This window comes from Myotis nattereri (assembly GCF_964212035.1).
Source record: "Myotis nattereri genome assembly, chromosome: 16".
NCBI lineage: Eukaryota > Metazoa > Chordata > Mammalia > Chiroptera > Vespertilionidae > Myotis > Myotis nattereri.
In genome coordinates, this window is record NC_138091.1 from 42,932,859 (window position 1) to 42,952,004 (window position 19,146).

The window sequence follows — 19,146 nt, forward strand, 5'->3', positions numbered from 1 at the left end:
ACTGAGCCACACTGACCAGGGCATGACTCCCTATTTTTTTAAAATATGTTTTTATTGATTTCAGAGAGGAAGGGGAGAGATAGAAACATCAATGATGAGAGAGAATTATTGATTGGTTGCCTCCTGCACGCCCCCTATCAGGGATCAAGCCCACAACCCTGGCATGTTCCCTTGACTGGAATCGAACCTGGGAACCTTGAGTCCGCAGGCCGACGCTCTATCCAGTGAGCCAAACCAGCCACAGCATGGCTCCCTATTTTATCTGCAGTGGCTGTCAGGTGTCTGAAGAGACTTGGGCTGAGCTGACAGACGCTGGTCTCCACCAGGGGGCGAGAGTGCTCCGTGTTATTTCCCTATGTCCACCAGGAGGCGCTTCCGCCCATCTCCGGCAGTCCTGGACAGGGAAGCCGACCCCGGATCCACCCCGCCCGCTTGGGAGAGGCACAGCTATTTGCATACTCTTGAAAGGGGTGCGCTGAGTGGCTAGAGTGTAGAAGCCAAATTTGAAACGGGCTCTCTCATTGGCTCCAATGCCACCTCGCTCAGCGTCTCCATTCGGGCCCGCCGGGGCCGGGAGGTCAGTAGGAAGCCCTCGGCTAGTGGCGAGAGGACCCAGGTGTCCGGGCAGGGGTCTCCGCGGGGTGAGTGTCAGGCTGCCGGGCCGGGGTGCGGGGGCCCGGGGGGAGGGCCGCTCGCCTGCCTGACTCCTCTCGGCTTGCCCATCGCCTGCCTAGGAGTTGTAGATGCGCATCTAAAGGGGTCCTGCGACCCTAACCACCTGCCTCTCCACCCACCTACCGCGGTCCTCTCCACCTACCCCAGCCGCCCCTACCCTGCTTGGGGTAGGAAAGGGCTCTCTGCAGCCACAGCTTCTGACCTCCTCGGGGATCTCGCTCAGGTCTCTAAAGAGCTTAGTTTGCCCCTCTGGAAAGTGAATCACAGTGGTTTGTCGAGGTGTGTGCCGGGGTGGCCCCTGGAGGCCTGCTCCCACGGAGGCTTGTTCTTGCAGAGTTGCGCAAAAGTAGGGTCCCAGGGCTCAGAGCAGCTGGAGATGGGTACCGAGAAAGAAATCCCGGAACCGGACTGCCAGAAACAGTTCCAGGCCGCAGTCAGAGTCATTCAGAACCTGCCTAAGAACAACAGTGAGTGAGGGCCGGGGACCTGCATTTGGGGGTCAAGATGGCAGGGGTCTGCTCTCCCAGGAGACTCTCTGATCCCTTTAGTTTCTGCAGACGAGTCTCTGCCTGGGTCATCCGATGGGTCCCCTCTACCTCCTGCCCCTGTAGACCCCTCACCATCTCTGCCTTCTCCTAGGGTGGTTCCCCCCAGCCTCCATCCTCTTGGAGCTGGGGGGTGATGCTCTGCTCTCCAATCCCCAACTTCCTGCCCAGGTTATTACCGCCCCTCCTATGAAGAGATGCTTCGATTCTACAGCTACTACAAGCAGGCTACCATGGGGCCCTGCCTGGTTCCCCGGCCTGGGTTCTGGGACCCCATTGGACGATATAAGTGGTGAGCTCCCCTCCGGCTGGGCAAACAAGCCTCCGTTGTCAACTAGCCTCTCACAACTCTCTGCCCCCAGGGATGCCTGGAACAGCCTGGGCAAGATGAGTAGGGAGGAGGCCATGTTTGCCTACATCACTGAGATGAAGGTGGTGGCACAGAAGGTAGGCATAGGCTGTGGGCTCCGCTCTGTCCCTAAGCTCCCGGCCAGATGGCCTGCCCCCCACCCTCCCATTGTTGCTCCCATTATATTTCCTGCATGTTGACACCCCATGGCAATTACCACCTTCATGCTGTCCCCCCAACCTTGTCTCTGGTCTGACTAGGCACGAGGTGGGGGGTATGACAACAGGAGCAGAGGGGAGGGCCCAGCTCAAAGGGATAGGAGGGCAGAGATGGAAGGGGCCAGCTATTCCCCAGTAAACCTTATCCCCTACAGGTGATCGACACAGTGCCCCTGGGCGAGGTGGCAGACGACATGTTTGGTTACTTTGAGCCCCTGTACCAGGTGATCCCTGACATGCCGAGACCCCCGGAAACCATCCTGCGAAAGGTCACAGGTCAGGACCCCCAGGACGGGAGCCTTGCAGGTGGTGGGTCAATTGTCAGGTTCAGGCTGAAGGGGCTGCTCGTTGGAGGGGGACCCAGGGGTAGAGGGCTCCAGGTGATGTCCCTTTAAGGACCCCAACTACTGCCCCGAGGGGGTGGTCTCAGGCAGTGTCTGTGGCTAATGGGGAACAGAGGTCTGAGCTCACTGGGAGGCGCCAGCCCCACCCCTGGGTGCTATGTCTCTGCAGGTTTTGAAGAGCAGGTACTGAATGGAGATACTGGGACTACCCCAGAGTCTCCCTGCCTTCCCAAGGAACCAGCACCCCCAAGCCCAGGTCAGTGGTTGGGAAGGAGGGGTAGAGGCCACATACAGGCCAGGGATGGGGAAGACCTCCTGGTGTGGTGAAGGGGAGAAGGCTGGATGCCATGCTGTGCCCATCATACCTCATGCCCACAGATAGAGACTTCCTATGCTCCAGGGGAAGCCAGGAGGAAGTTTCTGAGACTTTTGTTCTAGAATCTAGGGCCTCACTTCTAGGACCCATCTGTGCCTCTTATGGCAGTATCTGCCCAGTTCTACACTCCTTCCCTCCCTCCATAGCTTTCCTCTGGTCACTAACCTACCTGCACCCTCCCCAGAGTCTCAGCCACCCAGGGACCCGGACCCCGAGGTTTTCTGTGATTCCCTGGAGCAGCTGGAGCCTGAGCTGGTGAGATAACCCCTGGATCTTCCCTCTCCCACCCAACTCTGCCCTGGCTGCTCCCACTGCTCCCTTTGGACCTTGTGACTTATCCCAGCAGGTGTGGGCAGAGCAGAAGGGCGCCCCTGGAGGAGAGCCTGACAGCAGACACAGCCCTGTGCCCCCAACAGGGAAAGGTGAATCACTGTTTGACCCTTAACCCCCTTCTGCCTGCCCCATGGTTCTAATGCCCAGGCCCTTCCTTGGCTGCCCTCTTGGGGCAGAGATGAAAGTCTAGTTCTGGGAACTGGAGAGAGCAGCCTATGCCCAGGAAGGGTTGCCAAACAGCCGGACACTGGATGGGCAAAGTCCTTGCCTGGCCTTCTCTCCCTGAAGGCCATCAGGAGCCATCAGGCACTGAGGAAGGATAGCTGGGGCAGGAAGTGCTAGCCTCCCACATAGCTGCAGCGACATGGCTTTGGGAGTCAGACTCTCTCTCTCTTTTCTCTGGGCCTCCCATTTTGGACTTTCAAAAGACAATAATGAGTTCTGCCCTATTCCCTTCTATAACGTCCAGTAAAGGGCACTTTCATAAATGTCATCTCCTTTATTCCTTTGAGCCAGCAGCCCTGTGAGGGAGATGATATCTTTTCCTAATTTTCAGATGATAAAAAGAGGCTCAGAGAAGTTAGTGACTTGCCCAAAGTCACACAGCTACTCCTGGTAGCCTGTTACTCAGCCATGTGGATGGACTTTACAAAAGTCACACTTGGTACAAGCAATTGTGCCCTACTCTTACTTTTTCCTGGACCTGCCCCAGCCTGCCCACACCCTGCCCCTGGCTGAGTTGCCTCCTGAGTCTTCTTCCCTATGTGTCCGTTTTCCGCAGAGGGGTTGAGAGGCAGCCTGCCGGGGCCCCAGGAATTGGACTCATGGCTGGTGGGGACAGTTCGAGCGCTGCAGGAGAGCATGCGGGATGTCCAGGGGAGACTGCAAAGCCTGGAGAGCATGCCTGCCCCCCGCGAGGAGGTGAGCCCCCCAGGCCTGGGGCAGGATCGGGGCAGAGCTCTGAAGGTCTCTGTCCTAGGCTCTTCATCCAGCCACTTCTTTGTCCCCACATCTCTACCTGCCCGCACCTTTGCCTCCTCCAGAGACTGGCGTGATTCACACTGCAGGCAGGGACTCTGAAGCGCTTCCTCTTTTCCTGCCCTCACCTCCCTTTGCTTGAAGAGACACTGAGCAGGAGGACTAATTCCAACAGTTGGAAGGGCCAGGATGTGTCTGCTCTTTGCCTTGGGGCTGGGGGTCCCTGTTGTTCCTCAGTTGGACTTCTGTTCCCAGATTTAGGGTTTACTTCCAAACAGTTCAGCCCTTGCATTCCTCACTCCCCCCTGGACTCCAAGATCTGCTTGCCCCTTACACCTCGGCTTCTGCCATTTCTGGACCCCATCTATGTGCCAAATACCATTAGTTGCATTATCTCACTTAATCCACACAACAACCCTGTGAAATAGGCTTTCATTTCCCTGTTACAGACGAGGAAACCAAGGCTCTGAGAGGTTGAGTAACAGCCGGGAAGACTCTCACAGAGCTGCTGTGAGGATTAGATAATACTCGTTGTTACTCCCCTGAGCTCAGCACACACAACGACCTCCTGGAATGGAGTTCATTGTGATTAGTATTATTCTTAACATTACGTGATGGAACTGGGAGTGGCCCTAGCTCTGCCTGTCTCCAGAGCTGGCACCCACCATTAACTCTGAGTGGATCTGTTCTTGAGAAGCCTGGGTTGGTGGGGGCAGGCGAGGGCTGAGTTGCTGGATGTGGGCAGTCATTTGGGTGACCCCTAATCCCTTTGGCACAGTGAGTATCAACCAGGGTGGCAGGAATTTCCTCACATTCACAGTGGCTAACATTTCAACACCATCCCCACCACCCTCTGAGGCTTTTTATATTTTGTTTACCTTTTACTAATTTTATATGCTAAAGAGTTTAAAGAGTTCCACCCTGAAATACTTGGGTTTGCATCTCTAAAAACAAAAACATTCTATTATCTGTTATCACACACAATAATTCCTTCATATCATCACATGGCCAATACAAATTCAAATTTCTCCAGTTGTCCCAAAACTGCCTTTTCCAGCTGCTCTGTCTGTCCAGCCCAGGAGTACATGCGGCATCTAATTGCTGTCCTTTTGAGAATATTTTAACCCAGACCAGTCCCTTTTTCTTGCTACTAACTTGCTAATGAGACAGCCAGTGGTCCTGTCGAACTGTCCCACGTTTTGGGTCTATCCGCATCCTGGCAGGCGGCTTACACGACCAGATTTCATCGGAGGTGACGTCCTTCGCCTCAGGGCACACATGTCCATGTCCTGCCCTTAATGACCCTGACATGGACCACTAGCACGGGTAAAGGGGTGGCAGCCTGGTCCCACTATTGTAAAGTCAGCTTTTTCTCTTGGAGCCAGTGAATGTCCAGTGCTCTGTCTACCCCATTTGTCACACAGGTTTTGACAACAATTGGTAGGTAATCCTTGCCTGAATCAATAATTTATTTAGTAGTTGCAAAAAGGTTTACTTTTAAATTAGCTGTTATTTTTCTGTAGTTTTCTTTTTTTAAATTTTTTTTTATTATTAGTTAAGGTATTACAAATGTGTCCTCATCCCCCCATGGTAGTTTTCCTTTTTTTAAAAAAAAATATATTTTATTGATTTTTTACAGAGGAAGGGAGAGGGATAGAGAGTTAGAAACATCCATGAGAGAGAAACATCGACAGCTACTGGGGATGTGCCCGCAATCAAGGTACATGCCCTTGATCAGAATTGAACCTGGGACTCTTCAGTCCGCAGGCCGACGCTCTAGCCACTGAGCCAAACCGGTCAGGGCTGTAGTTGTCTTGATCATCTAGGATTTCCCTGAAACACAGTGCCTTATGAAAAGGCAGCATCTGAGCTTATTCTCTTTAATTATCTTTTTTTAAAAAAATTCTCACCCCAGGATATTTTTCCATTGATTTTTAGAGAGAGTGGGAGGGAAAAACAGAGAAATATCAATGTGAGAGAAATACATCAATTGGTTGCCTCCTGCATGTGCCCTGAACAGGGCCTGGGAAGGAGCCTGCAATCGAAGTCCGTGCCCTTGACTGGAATCGAGCCCAGGACCCCTTGATCTGCAGGCCGATGCGCTATCCACTGAGCAACTGACTAGGACTAATAATATTTTTAAAGGACTTTAATCAACTGCAATCATTCTTTTTAATGCTCAGATTGTCACAACTTTGGTCAGTGGAGACCCTTTCAAGTTGGGTCCTATCATGACCTCATTAATCCCTAAAAGCTTCCTTGCTTTCATTCACCTCTACCTTTCCTGCTCCAGACCTGGAATCAGCCACTTTTCCAAGGAGTCCTGGCTCCTTTTAGCAAAAAATATTTAGAGATTAAAATCTTAGCACTCTGGGGTCCTCATTTGAAATATGTGGCACATCCTTTATAATATGAGGGTCTTAAGGCCACACCAAGGGGGCCATTGCTTTGTGGCCCAGAGGAAACAGCCTGGAAGCCAGTCCCTCCACCTGGCAGCCCCTCCAGCCTGCAGCCCTCTTGGCACCGGGGATCGCCCTGGAGGAGGGTGTGGACGTGAGTTGGAGCTCATCTGTCAGGGACACACTAGGAACCCCAGGATCCTCCCTTCCAGTGGTGCGGACGTGGGGGCAGGACTTCTCTGCTCCAGGCCTCTAGACCTGAGTTGGGGAAGCAGGTTCCTGGGGAGGGCCGGCTGTGCTGAGGCTGGGCTGGCCTCTGACTCTGTCCCCCCTTCTTGGCAGCAGAGGCGCCCGTCCGGTGCTCGGCCTTCGCCCCCCAGGCTCTCAGGTCCTACGCTGCTCTTCCTCCTCCTGTGGCCCTTCATTGTCCAGTGGCTCGTCAGGCAGTTTCGGACCCTGAAGAGGTGACTCTCAATGGAGGAGTCGGCAGCCAGCGAAGGAGGCTGTGTGCCCCCAGTCCGGCTGTGCCCGGAGCCTGCCAGGGTTTAAGAGAACAGCGTTAACCCCACCCGCCACCACTACCAATCAGTGTTTGCCTTGGCACCCCTCCCCTAATGGGGAGCACGGCAAATAAGACCCCACCCTTCCCGCAGCTTCACGGGATGCTCCCCCCCCCCCCGCACCCCCTCCCCCCTCCCCAGTCCACCCCGGGTTTCCTGGGAAGGCTGCAGTGGCAGTGCCCGTCCTGGGGGCGGGACTGCCCATCTCTGCGTCTGTCCGCCCCAACCCTGGGTCACCTGACTCCTCCCGGCCCAGCCTCTCCCCGCGGAGGCCCGGCTGTCGGGCAGGTTGGGTTGGGCCGGGTCCCGGGATTGGTTGCCTGGGGGCTGGGGGCTGGGGGAGGCCCCGCCGAGCCGGGGGAAGGCGGAGAGCAGGCCCCGGGAGGGCGCGCGCTCCGTGTGCTGGCCTTCCTCTCCCGCGCACACTCAGGACGTCTTCTCTGAAGATTCACTCACAAATGAATGTTTCACTAAATAAAATAAAACAATCTTCTGCCATCTGCGAAGTGAGGCGGAAGTCGAGTCCCGAGCGCCGGAGGCACAGTCCCTCCCCTGCTCCCCCACCCCGTGTCCCTTCGACAACCGAGAGGCCCCTGGGTGATGCTTCTGGGGAAGGCTGTCCCTCCTCCACGGAGAGTGAAGGGAGCACAGAGCCGGGGTGGGGGGCAGGGGGTCCTGGGAGGGGCGCGGGCCGCACCCGCCGGGGGTAGGGGCCCAGAGGGAGGTCACCCGTAGACAAGAACGGCTGCTCCCCTGCTCCCGGGGTGGGCGCGTAGGGAAGTGCCCCCTTCCCGTGATCTCCCCCTGGGCTTTCCCAGGGAACTTTCTGGAAGGCCAAGACCCAGTGGGAGCCTTTGCCCCGCCCGTAGGCATGGGGGCGGGGCGGGACCCGCGCCAGGAGCCCCTCTTTGGTGCGGGCAGAAGCCCGAGCGGGCACAGACCTCCCAGTGACATTTATCCTTCTCACCTCCTAGCAACTCCGGCCTCCCTGGGTCAGCACCAGCCCTGCCCAGGCCATGTTGGCGCTCAGGCCACTGGCCACGTCCCCCGTGCAGGGCCGCAGCAGCCTGGAGACCCCTGTTGCTGCCACCTGGGCGAGGAAGAGTAGCTCTGAATGCCCCTCCCTGGAGATCCTTAAGCTCCTGAGTTACCGGGGTCAGCCTTGGCCTTGCCCACACTCCCGGCTCGGCCATCTCTCTTTTATCCTCAGTCCTGTTCTCAAGGCGGATCCCTCCGGACAGACACATGGCCGCGCTGCTCCAAGCTGGCCCAGGGTTACAGTCGAGGCCACAGCAGGGCAGGGGGAGAGGGACAGACGTGCTGGGGATGCAGGGTGGAGTGGAAGCCAGCTCCACCACTTGCACACACTAATTGTTGCGACTTGGGCAAGACCAGATCTTTTAAAAATATTTTTTTTATTGATTTCAGAGAGGGAGAGGGATAGAAACATCAAATGATGAGAATCATCGATCTGCTGCCTCCTGCATGCCCCCGAGTGGGGATGGAGTCCAGTCACATGCCCCGATTGGAACTGAACCATGACCTCCTGGTTCATAGGTTTACACTCAACCACTGAGGCACACCGGCCGGGCAAGACAAGATCTTGATTGCTCTGAGCCTGGGTTGTCTTGTTTGTGAAATAAAGATGGTGACCATAAGGCAGTCCTGGGGTTTAAAGGACCAGGGTATGTAAAATGCCTGGCAACGGGTTAAAACTCAGCTAAGAGTAAGGGCCTGGCCTCCTGTTTGACAGCATTCTAGAATTCCACACCTATTCGTCTGGGAACCCCAAAATGACAAATGAGTCCATACAGCTGAGCCCTGTCCAGAAAACAGGCTGGGCTCAGCTGTACCTTCCAGATTCCCGGATGAAGGGTACCCAGGAGTCCTTGGGAGTCTAAAACTGTGGTAACAAACTGGAGGTCTCGGACTCCCTGATGGAAGATGAGGCCCCAGGGGGAGGCCCTCCTGCCCCGGGGTTTCCAGGGAGGCCCTGGCGCCCACCCGGTGCTCCCAGTGCGAGGCACCTCCTGCTGGACGGAGGGAGCAGCGCAGAAGGCAGGCTTGTCAGATGGACTGAGTTCTCAGCCATTTCAGAACACCCGGCCCTGCCCCACAGGCACTCCCGCCCGCCTCTCCCTTTGGGCATGCCCTCGCCACTTTCCCACAGAACCACTCCTGAACGGAGGCTTGCTCTTCAGGGAATGCCCTTCTTTGTGCCACTTTGCCTGGAAACCATTCATCCTGCAAAGACAGCTAGGAAGTCACTTCCCCTGGAAACCTGCACACGACCGTCCGCTCCTCCGCAGCGGGGCCCACCGGCTCCCCGCTGGTGTCTGTCCCCTGCCACTTTGGCTGTTTGACGGCCTCTGTACGCAGCCTCTGGGCAGCAAGGATGGCATGTTAAATATCAGGCCCTCCTAACAGATCTTTGCTAAATGAAGGGGGCCTGGAGTATGCTGAAGTTGTTAGGGATGAAAAGGAACTAAATCTAGAGTTGTTGGGGGGAAAAAGGAATTCTGTGTTTGTGACAAAGAAAAATGGCCCGGGGGTCACAGAGGCCGTCACACTTCGTTGTCATGTGACCTTGGACAAGTCACTTAATTCCTCTGAGTCTTAGAGACTTTCCATCCCTAAGATGGAGGCAGTCATTTCTATCCTTTCTCCCTGGGCTGTGGTGGGGTCAAACGGTTCTGCGGTAAAAGCACACGATCCGGTGAAGAGCTGTTGGGATGTCAGCCGCTCCTGCTCTTAAGGGAGAAATCATCAGAACGTCGCTGGGTGTGTGGGAGGGAGAAGTGACGATTAGGATGGGCTTAGGCCTAAGTAATGAGGACCAAAGGGCTGAGCTGCTCCCCGGCCCTGTCCTTGGGGCAGGTGCTCGGAATCCGGAGAACGTTCTCGAGAACAAGCCTTCCTCCCGCTGCTCCCCATGAATCTATCCCGTCGGGGCCAAGCCCCCGCCCCCGTTTCGGGATAAAGCCTCCTCCTTGGGGAGCCTCTGGCTGCTCCCCGCCCGGTGTTGCCCCGCACCCACTGCCGAGGAAGCGCCTCTGCAGGCGATACCCCTCCTCTCAGGGAGCCAGGGTTGATTAAACCCACTATTATTTACTTAATTCACCAACAAGGAGTTCACCAGCGGGCCCGACTCCCCTGTCCGTCTCAGGAAATGCTCTGCACAGACCACGTCGGCCCCAAGAGGCCATTTTCTTCGCTAGAAGCTGAGGCCCCGGGGGGGTGGGGGGCGGGGGGGGGCGAGGCCTTCCTACCCCGGGGTTTCCAGGGAGCCCCGGGCGCACACCCCGCGCTCCCCGGATACCGGCCCGGCGAGAGGCTGTCTCAGGCCACCGTCTGGCAGCGGCGGCCTCCCCGGGGCAGCGGCGGCACCGAATGGCCACGCTGGGGCTGGGGCTGGGCCACGTCCCCCCTAGGTCTCGAGGCCAGTCCGCGGGTGGACGTCGCTCGGGACTCGAACCTGCCTTCTCACCTCCGAGGCCTAGTCCGACGTTGCTGTGCTAACGCAGTCACACTGTCCCTTTAAGGCGGCACTTTTTATACTTCATTTGTTTACTTCTTCATGCGCTTTTCATTTTTTTGCAAAATGTGTCACAATATCCGTCCGCAATCGTCAGTCCGAGGTTCTAGCAATACACTTTTAAAACATTCCCGTAATCTTAAGAATCGAGAGCTACCAGCCATGGGCCCATAGGTCTCTTTATAAGACTTAATTTTTTTTACACTTTAGGGACTACTTTTTAGGAGTAAACCATTTTTTTGACCCAGTTAACAAATGATTACGACCTTCGGCACCTTTTCACTGAGTACAGAATACGATAGCATGCTTTAAGACGCACCTTTGCATTAAAATATTCTGTGTGGGCCCTCACAGACCTTCGAACCTTCTCGTATTCCTGAAGCGGAATGGTACGGTCCAGAGCCCGCCCCCTCTCTGCATTGGCTTTCCTCCTCCGCGCAACGTGTGACTGTTAGCCAATGGGCACTCACGTTTTCCCAGCGAGGGACAGGCGGCGGAGGGCGGCGGCCTGGGAGACGCTCCTTACGCGACCTGGCATTGGCTACGTCGCACGGCGCGTGTAGCGGCGGGCCGCAAACATGGGGACTACGAGTCCCAGCGTCCAGCGATGGGGACCCCAGCACGCATGCGCATGGGCGGCGGCCAAGCTTCTATATAAAAGCGGCGCCGAGCGCTGGGAGGCAGCAGTTGGAAGTTGGCAGGTGGGGAGGCAGGTTGGGAGGGGCAGCTGGGGGAGGAGGCGGAAGAGCTGTCGGGAGGGGGAGGAGGGAGGGAGGGAGGAAGAGAGGAGGAGAACTGAGCTGAGCAGAGCATTGAGCCAAAGGGGAGATGAGTTTGTCTGTCCTCGGATGAGGCTCCGGCCCGGCCTAAGGAACTGGGAGCTCGGGTTGGAGCGACACCCGTGGAAGTGGGAGGAGGTGGCTCTGGGACCTTAACCCCTTGTGAGCTCTGCGGCAGGGGATTTAACCCTTTGTGGGTCCGGCCCCTCAGAGGCAGCGTCATCGGGTAGTTTTAACCCCTTCGGGGCTGGGTTTAACCCACTGGACTTAACCTCATCTAGCCCACCAATTCCTCCATCGTGGGGGGCGCTCTGCGGGGGGGCTCGCGGCCGACCCCCTTCGTACATTACGTGCTGTTCCTGCTGCTGCACCCCTTTGGACCTGCTTAGCTGATCGCGCGGTGGCGCTTAACCCTTTACTGACTTGAGCGCCCCCAAGTTGCAATTGGAGTTTGCTGACAGGACCAGCTGAAGGCATCACTGCAGGAATTACCGAATTGGAATCTGTTGGACATTTTTTTCAAGAAAAGAAAAACCTCTTTTTTCTTCAAGGACTTGCAGCCAAAATTCTCCAAACTTTGAGGACTCTTGTTGCCATGGCCGAGCCACTCGTGTCGGAATTTCAGCACCAGCCTCAAACTGGCAACTGTGCAGGTGCTGATGCTGTCCACGAAGAGCGGAACCCCGACCGCCCCCCGGGCGCAGAGGAGCCGGTGCCCGAGGACGACAGTAGGTGGCAAGCAAGAGCGCTCCCCCAGCCGGGGGGCCGTCCAGGGCCAGAGGGGGAAGGGAGCCTGGACCCCCAGCCGTCTCCTTTGCCAACCCAGGTCTGTCCAGAACCTAGCTGCCTGGAAGCGGACGAAAAGGGCCAGAATGGAGATGACTTGTCCGCTGGCGGACCCGCCCCGCCGCCAGCGGGAGGGGAACAGCGGCCCGAGACCGAGCCGCTCTCCGAAGCCAACAAGTTGGGGGCTCCTGCCGCTGGAGGCGAGGAGTCGTGGAAACAGCAGCAGAGACAGCTGGGCAAGAAGAAACACAGGCGACGCCCTTCCAAGAAGAAGCGGCACTGGAAGCCGTACTACAAGCTGACTTGGGAGGAGAAGAGAAAGTTCGACGAGAAACAGAGTCTTCGAGCTTCGAGGGTTCGAGCCGAGATGTTCGCCAAGGGCCAGCCGGTGGCGCCCTATAACACCACGCAGTTCCTCATGGATGATCACGACCAGGAGGAGCCGGACCTCAAAACCGGCTTCTACCCCAAGCGGGCTGCGGCCAAGTCGGACACCAGCGACGAAGAGTTCATGGAAGAGGCGGGCGAGGAGGACGGGGGCAGCGACGGGATGGGCGGCGACGGCAGCGAGTTTCTGCAGCGGGACTTCTCGGAGACGTACGAGCGGTTCCACGCGGAGAGCCTGCAGAACATGAGCAAGCAGGAGCTCATCAGGGAGTACCTGGAGCTGGAGAAGTGCCTCTCTCGCATGGAGGACGAGAACAACCGGTTGCGGCTGGAAAGCAAGCGGCTGGGCGGCGGCGACGACGCGCGCGTCCGGGAGCTGGAGCTGGAGCTGGACCGGCTGCGCGCCGAGAACCTGCAGCTGCTGACGGAGAACCAACTGCACCGGCAGCAGGAGCGGGCGCCGCTGTCCAAGTTTGGGGACTAGACTGAAACTTCGGAGGGGAGGGACAAAGGGGACTTTTTACAGTGATGGAATGTAACATTATATACATGTGTATATAAGACAGTGGACGTTTTTATGACACATAATCAGAAGAGAAAATCCCCCCGGCTTTGGTTTGGTAAATTTAGCTATGCTGTAGCTTGCGTGCTTTCTCCTGTTCTTTAATTATGTGAAACTGAGGGATGCGTTACTTTTCTTTTTAGAAGGTTGTTTTTTTTTATGTGTAATTTGACCAAGTTACAATGCATTTTCTGTTAAAAATCCTCTCAAGCTGATCTATAAGGTGGCCAAATCTGAGAACCATTAAATTCATTCTAGTTATAATAAATTTAATATTTGTAAATGTAACATAGTTTAAGTGTGATTTCTAGAACTAATTCAAAATAGTGCTGATTTATGCGATTGCATTTTGGGGAGGTAAAGAAGTTATTAAATTTGTTTGGAAGAAATCTCTTAATGGAAGAATTTTCAATGTGCTGATTTTCCTCTTGAATGAGTTCTTGTGTGCTACAATATATAGTTCAGGCAAAATATAAAGATTTAAATAGCTTCTAACTTAGTGTGCTTGCTTCCTAGTGCCTTGGTTTTCCTTCCCGATGCTGGAGAAATAAACCAGTATTGGGTGTTTGGGGAGTAGAAAGTGGCTACAATTGGGAGCTTAAAATTTAATTCTGCTCACTAGCCATTCAAAAGTCTATTAACAAAAATAAACATCTAATTTGGCAGTGAGACAACTGACAGCCTCATTTCATTCCTACAGTAGGTTTTTAGTAATCTCCACCCCACCCGCCTCCTCTCCCCTCCCCTTTGAGATTGGAAGGAGCTCCTAGATACCTACCTGGAAGAGGCTCTAGGTAAACCTATTGCTTAATGCAAACAATGGCTGGATAACCTTATCGGGCAGCTCTTTATGTTAAAATGTTTAGAGATAGGGGATATTGGATTTATAAAAGAAAGCTGTTTGGAGCATTCCAAGGACTTACCCTACTTGTCGAATACTTAGGGTGCTCCCTATACCAAAAAAAAAAAAAAAAAAGGAATAGGAGCTGCCCACCTTTCTATGAGGGTAGAACTGTAATTATAAATGCCCCCCTCACTGCAAGTCAAATATAAAGCTTCTGGTTAAAGAGCTAAATTAACTCCTTGGGGGCTGAGAACCCTGCACGTATTTCCTGTACAGCTGCTATTCTCAGTCTCCTAAACTGCGCTGATAGCAATTCTTGAATAGTTCTGATCTTGAAAATGCAGGGAGACCCTAAGAATTTCTGCCCACAAATCAAAATAGTAAGAAATTAGGACTGTTCCCTCCTGCCCATCACCTTCAGCTGCCGTTTCCTTAGGGTGACTGCACCACTCAAATCACTAGCACAGGGGTTCCTTAACTTGGGGCCTTAGGAACCATAGGGAGCCTTGGGGCCCACAAACCCCATAAAATTATATGTAGACTTGTGTTATATGTACACTTTTCCAGGGAAAGGGTTCAAGAGAATAAGATTGTCAAACTTGAAGGTTTAAAAACCCCTTCCGGGAAAGGGAAAAGCCTCCCACTACGTAGATCCTTTTGCAGGTAAACAGTGGAGGTGGTGGAACTTCAAGAGTGAAGCGCACCTTATGATGCATAAGGAGCATACACAAACCAGTGAGTCAAGGGGAATTATGCTGGTCAAGACTGACTCAGGGCCCTCAAAGCTGGACTGAGCTGGCCTCTGGCCCTATTCTGGTAATGGCCCATGGGAGACAATGTATAATCAGTTTTTCCTTTGGCCTAAAATTTACATTAAATGTCTAATTTGAAATAGTTTTCTTCGTGTTTTTAGTATTTCTTCTACTATGACATCATGCAGCAGTCCCAGAAACAGCGCTGCTTGATGGAAGGGCAGCGACACTGCCCTCTGGCTTTTAGTGCGGAGCAGAAGCCTCGTTTTGATTGCACAAGGATGCAATGCAGCAGTGATAACCTCTAATTTCAGAACCTCTTCTGAAGACAGATTGATGTCAAAGAATCCTGTTTCCCCTACTATTAGTCTTGGAGAGACTTTACAAGTACATTTATCAGAAAATACTGTATGTTTTACTCTTAGGAGACAAATGCAGTCCCGTTTTTAAAAATATATTTAACTCATAAATTTGCTATCTTGAGCTACACAACTTTCTGAATTCTGCTTTCAAAGGCACTGGTATTTTACTATATTTATTGCATTTATATTCTTGGAATGATGAGTTTTGTGTGAAATAGGAGTTTCTATCAACACTTTCTACATTGAAAGAGTTGACTAGTCTATTGCTCTCAGGGCAGAAGACTGAATTACCTATATTAACGGGGGTTGTGATGACAGATATGCTCAAATCCACTCTACTCTTTCACTAAAGTATCTCCTGCCAAACATTTCAACACAAAAGACCATGCTTACACATTGGCAATTTCAGTTTCTAATACTGGGCCTGGATATCTACCCAGGACAAAGCACTGCCTAAACTTTGAGACAACTGGCTGCATAGCTTAATCCTCCCCTCAGTAAGAAAACTTTTCTTGGGCTAGCCTAGAACATAAAAGAGGCTCTCAGGAGACAGGTACCTTCAGATTTCAGTGTGAGGAGAAAAAGCCAGGGAGTTCGATTAGTTTATTTCTGAAAAATAGACTAGGTATCTCTAAAGAGAGGAAAATGGTAAAAATTAGACCAGACTCGAAGTCAAAGACCCCGGGTTCCAGTCATACCTTTAACATAGATGTGCTAGCAATGCAATCCTGGACACATCTCTCAAACTCTCTGAGCCTCATTCTTCATCAGCAAAAGGGGGCTATGGCTACTTCACAGAACTGTTAAAAGTATTAAACGGCTGAAACCGGTTTGGCTCAGTGGATAGAGCGTCGGCCTGCGGACTGAGAGGTCCCAGGTTCGATTCCGGTCAAGGGCATGTACCTGGGTTGCGGGCACATCCCCAGTAGGAGATGTGCAGGAGGCAGCTGATCGATGATTCTCTCTCATCGATGTTTCTAACTCTCTATCTCTCTCCCTTCCTCTCTGTAAAAAATCAATAAAATATATTTTTAAAAAAAGTATTAAGCGAATAGTATGAAAATGTTTTACACATGCATATAGCAGTTGCCCATTTGATGTTTTTGTTTTTTTTATTATCTGATGATTTTTTAATTGACTTTAGAGAGAGGAAGGGAGGGAGGGAGAGAAACATGGATCAGTTGTCTCCCGTACGTGTCCAACTAGGAATCAAACCCACAACCTGATCAGTATTTCTTCACTTCATCCAGGATTTATAAAAATATGTTTTATATAAATATAAAAATCCTTTGTTTGGGGAAATGTAAACAAACATACTTTATCCTAATGACTTCAAAAATTAGAGAAACCAAAGAGTGAATCCAATAAGTTAAAAAAAAAAAATCCACAATCCAACAGTTTACTTTCAGAAAATCAAGAACTGGCTATATTTAATCAAACATTAGGTAATACACTACACATGTCCCCCTGGCCACTTACACCCAGAATTGCTGGCAATGACTATGCACAATAGTGTGATGGAAAAGCTGGCTAGAGTAAGGATGGTACTTGTACCTAACTAGATACACCTGCGTATGTTGTGGTTTTTTAAAATTATTTTTTCACATTTGACAAGATCATTGGAATAAAACTCCACTTTACTATTCTTTCCCACATGAAGTGTAAATCGTTGATGCTAGGATAAAAAGTAATTTTTAAGAGAAAATGTCAAATTTAGGACCTGAACACAGTGGAGTCTGCTGACCAAAGTGTAATAGTCACACTTTGCAAATGGGACCAGATCTACGGTCTAGGAGGGAACGTTTCAATCTTTGGCCAAGTTTTGCCAGTGGTCTTTGAATATTGGAAAGCTTACAACTTCTTTCCATCTCTTGTTGAAAAAACAAAGGCTGGGTTTAGACAAATCAATGCTGTAGCTTTTACAAATCTTCCTGAATTAACTTTTTCTTGTTTGTTTTTCTTAGAGTTGGTTCAATTATCAAAATTCTTTCAAATGGTTGAGATGCTACAGGAAACTGTTGGTAAGTCTTTTGAAATAGTGTGATTTTTTAAAAAAATATTACTGATATTTTACCGAGAGGAGGGGAGAGGGTTAGAGAATTAGAGAAACATCGATCAGCTGCCTCCTGCACACCCCCCACTGGGGATGTGCCCGCAACCAAGGTACATGCCCTTGACCGGAATCGAACCTGGAACCCTTCTATCCACTGAGCCAAACCGGTTCTGGCTGAAATAGTGTGATCTTTTAATACTGCACCAAGAACAGTTACATTGGGCCCTGACCAGTTTGGTTCAGTGGATAGAGCGTCGGCCTGCGGACTGAAGGGTCCCGGGTTCGATTAAGGTCAGGGGCATGTACCTTGGTTGCGGGCACATCCCCAGTAGGGGGTGTGCAGGAGGCAGCCAATCGATGTTTCTCTCTCATCGATGTTTCTGACTCTCTACCCCTCCCCCTTCCTCTCTGTAAAAAATCAGTAAAATCCTATCTAAGAATAGACAAAGATGGTAATTGACCATACCTTCGCTATACCACCCACTGGCTAATCAGCACGATATGCAAATTAATCACCAACAAAGATGGCGGCTAATTTGCATACTGCAGGCAGGGTGGGACAGCGCCATTCCACCTGCTCCGCTGCCATCCGTGCCTGCTATCTGTGACCTGGGGCAGCGGGCGTCCCGTGTGGGACCTGACCCGGGGCAGCCGGGCAGGGCAGCGAAGGCTTGAAGGCGGCTTTGGCCAGAGCGAAGGCCTGGGTCCCAGGTGCCGGAGGAAAACCAGTGCTGGCAGCTGGGGAAGGGAAAGCCCATTGCACGAATCTTTTCGTGCAACAGGCCTCTACTATATTAAAAAAAAAAGTTACATTGGCTTACACATTTTTTTTCCCAAGAACAAACATTCAGAACGGAATTGCAAACACTCCTCTGAAGTCATATTCTATTTGACACATTCACTGACTTTGTGTGAAGTGTTAAAAAGCCCTAGGTCTGCAGTGAGCAAAAAGAATATTCCTGAAGCTTTAGAGTGCTCCATGCAAAATAATTTGAAAAAATGATAGCATCCCTGCTCTTATAAACTACTCAGCAGAACTTGTCCTAACCTCCACAGAGTCATAAAAAGGGGTTAATTTGAAATTCTGAAACCTGCTCTAAACATGTAATTCTGCATATCTGGATAACTCCAGTATAATTTTCAGGCAAAGGCAGAGACCAAACTGGAGGATGGAAGTGAATGTGTAAGAGGTTAGTTCTACCTTCCTTTCTAGTTATTACTAAAAATGTACTTAACAAAATAGCAAACATTTGAACAGCTTAGAAAGACAGAAAATAGAGAATGGTGAGAGCTAAACAAAGAATAGCCCAGCCAGTGTGGCTCAGTAGTTGAGCATTGATCTATGAACCAGGAGGAAATGGATGATTCCCAGTCAGGGCACATGCATGAGTAGCAGGCTCCATCCCCAGAGTAGGGCTCGCAGGAGGCGACCGATCATCAGTGATACTCTCTTATCATTAATGTTTCTCTCTCTCCCTTCCTCTCTGAAATCAATAAAAATATATTTAAAAAATAAACACGAAGAATGAAAATGAATTAACTGTAGAAATCAAATAGTTCAGAAGCAAGTATCTTCATTCTGAAGAGGCCTGCTGCAGAGAACCAATGAGCCCTAGCTGGTGTGGCTCAGTGGATAGAGCACTGGCCTGTGGACTGAGGGGTCCCAGGTTCGATCCAGTCAAGGGCACATTCCCAGGTGTGGGCTCAAACCCCAGTAGGGGGCGTCCAGAAGACAGCTGATCAATGATTCTCTCATCATTGATGTTTCTCTCTCTCTCTCTCTCTTTTCCTCTCTGAAATCAATAAAAATATATTTAAAAGCTCTTGAGCCGAACTGGTTTGGCTCAGTGGATAGAGCGTCGGCCTGCGGACTGAAGGGTCCCAGGTTCGATTCCAGTCAAAGGCATGTACCTTGGTTGCAGGCACATCCCCAGTGGGGGGCGTGCAGAAGGCAGCTGATCGATGTTTCTAATTATCCCTCTCCCTTCTTCTCTGTAAAAAATCAATAAAATATATATTTAAAAAAAATAAAAAAAAGCTCTTCAGCAAAGTTTGTTACTTAATGCTCACACATAGCCAACTAGTCCCCAAAAGTTGGACCATCAGGCAAATGTACAACATCCAGGACTTTGTGGCAACAACTGCTTGGTACCCTGAGAGATTGACCCGCGTTCAGCCTATTGGAGGGGCAGGGCACCCTTTGTACTGCCATGGGCGCATTTCAGTAAGGCAGACCTCCCAACTACTCCAAATAAACTTCAAAGCAGAAGTGCTACTGTTCCCAAATAAGGAAGTTATAGCAAGTAAAT

At 51.7% G+C, this 19,146-nt stretch overlaps 2 protein-coding genes across 4 annotated transcripts; both read left to right on the forward strand.

The window, feature by feature from the left end:
- The first annotated feature begins 578 nt into the window (after window positions 1-578).
- On the forward strand, window positions 579-7,020 carry ACBD4 (acyl-CoA binding domain containing 4). 3 transcript variants are annotated; one of them, XM_081110849.1, is made up of 10 exons: window positions 579-641; window positions 1,010-1,142; window positions 1,392-1,512; window positions 1,583-1,667; window positions 1,943-2,063; window positions 2,301-2,387; window positions 2,692-2,762; window positions 2,851-2,929; window positions 3,622-3,761; window positions 6,560-7,020. In XM_081110849.1, exons 2-10 carry the CDS (start codon window positions 1,052-1,054, stop codon window positions 6,683-6,685), a joined length of 921 nt encoding a protein of 306 aa, XP_080966975.1. In that variant the 5' UTR covers window positions 579-641; window positions 1,010-1,051; the 3' UTR covers window positions 6,686-7,020. The 3 variants fall into 3 exon arrangements, with proteins under 3 accessions (XP_080966975.1, XP_080966977.1, XP_080966976.1); XM_081110850.1 differs by having other exon boundaries at window positions 600-641; window positions 2,854-2,929; XM_081110851.1 differs by lacking the exon at window positions 2,301-2,387 and having other exon boundaries at window positions 581-641; window positions 2,854-2,929.
- A 3,359-nt stretch (window positions 7,021-10,379) lies between these two features.
- On the forward strand, window positions 10,380-16,251 carry HEXIM1 (HEXIM P-TEFb complex subunit 1). Its single transcript, XM_081110852.1, has one exon. It carries the CDS (start codon window positions 11,687-11,689, stop codon window positions 12,746-12,748), a length of 1,062 nt encoding a protein of 353 aa, XP_080966978.1. The 5' UTR covers window positions 10,380-11,686; the 3' UTR covers window positions 12,749-16,251.
- Window positions 16,252-19,146: the final 2,895 nt, after the last annotated feature.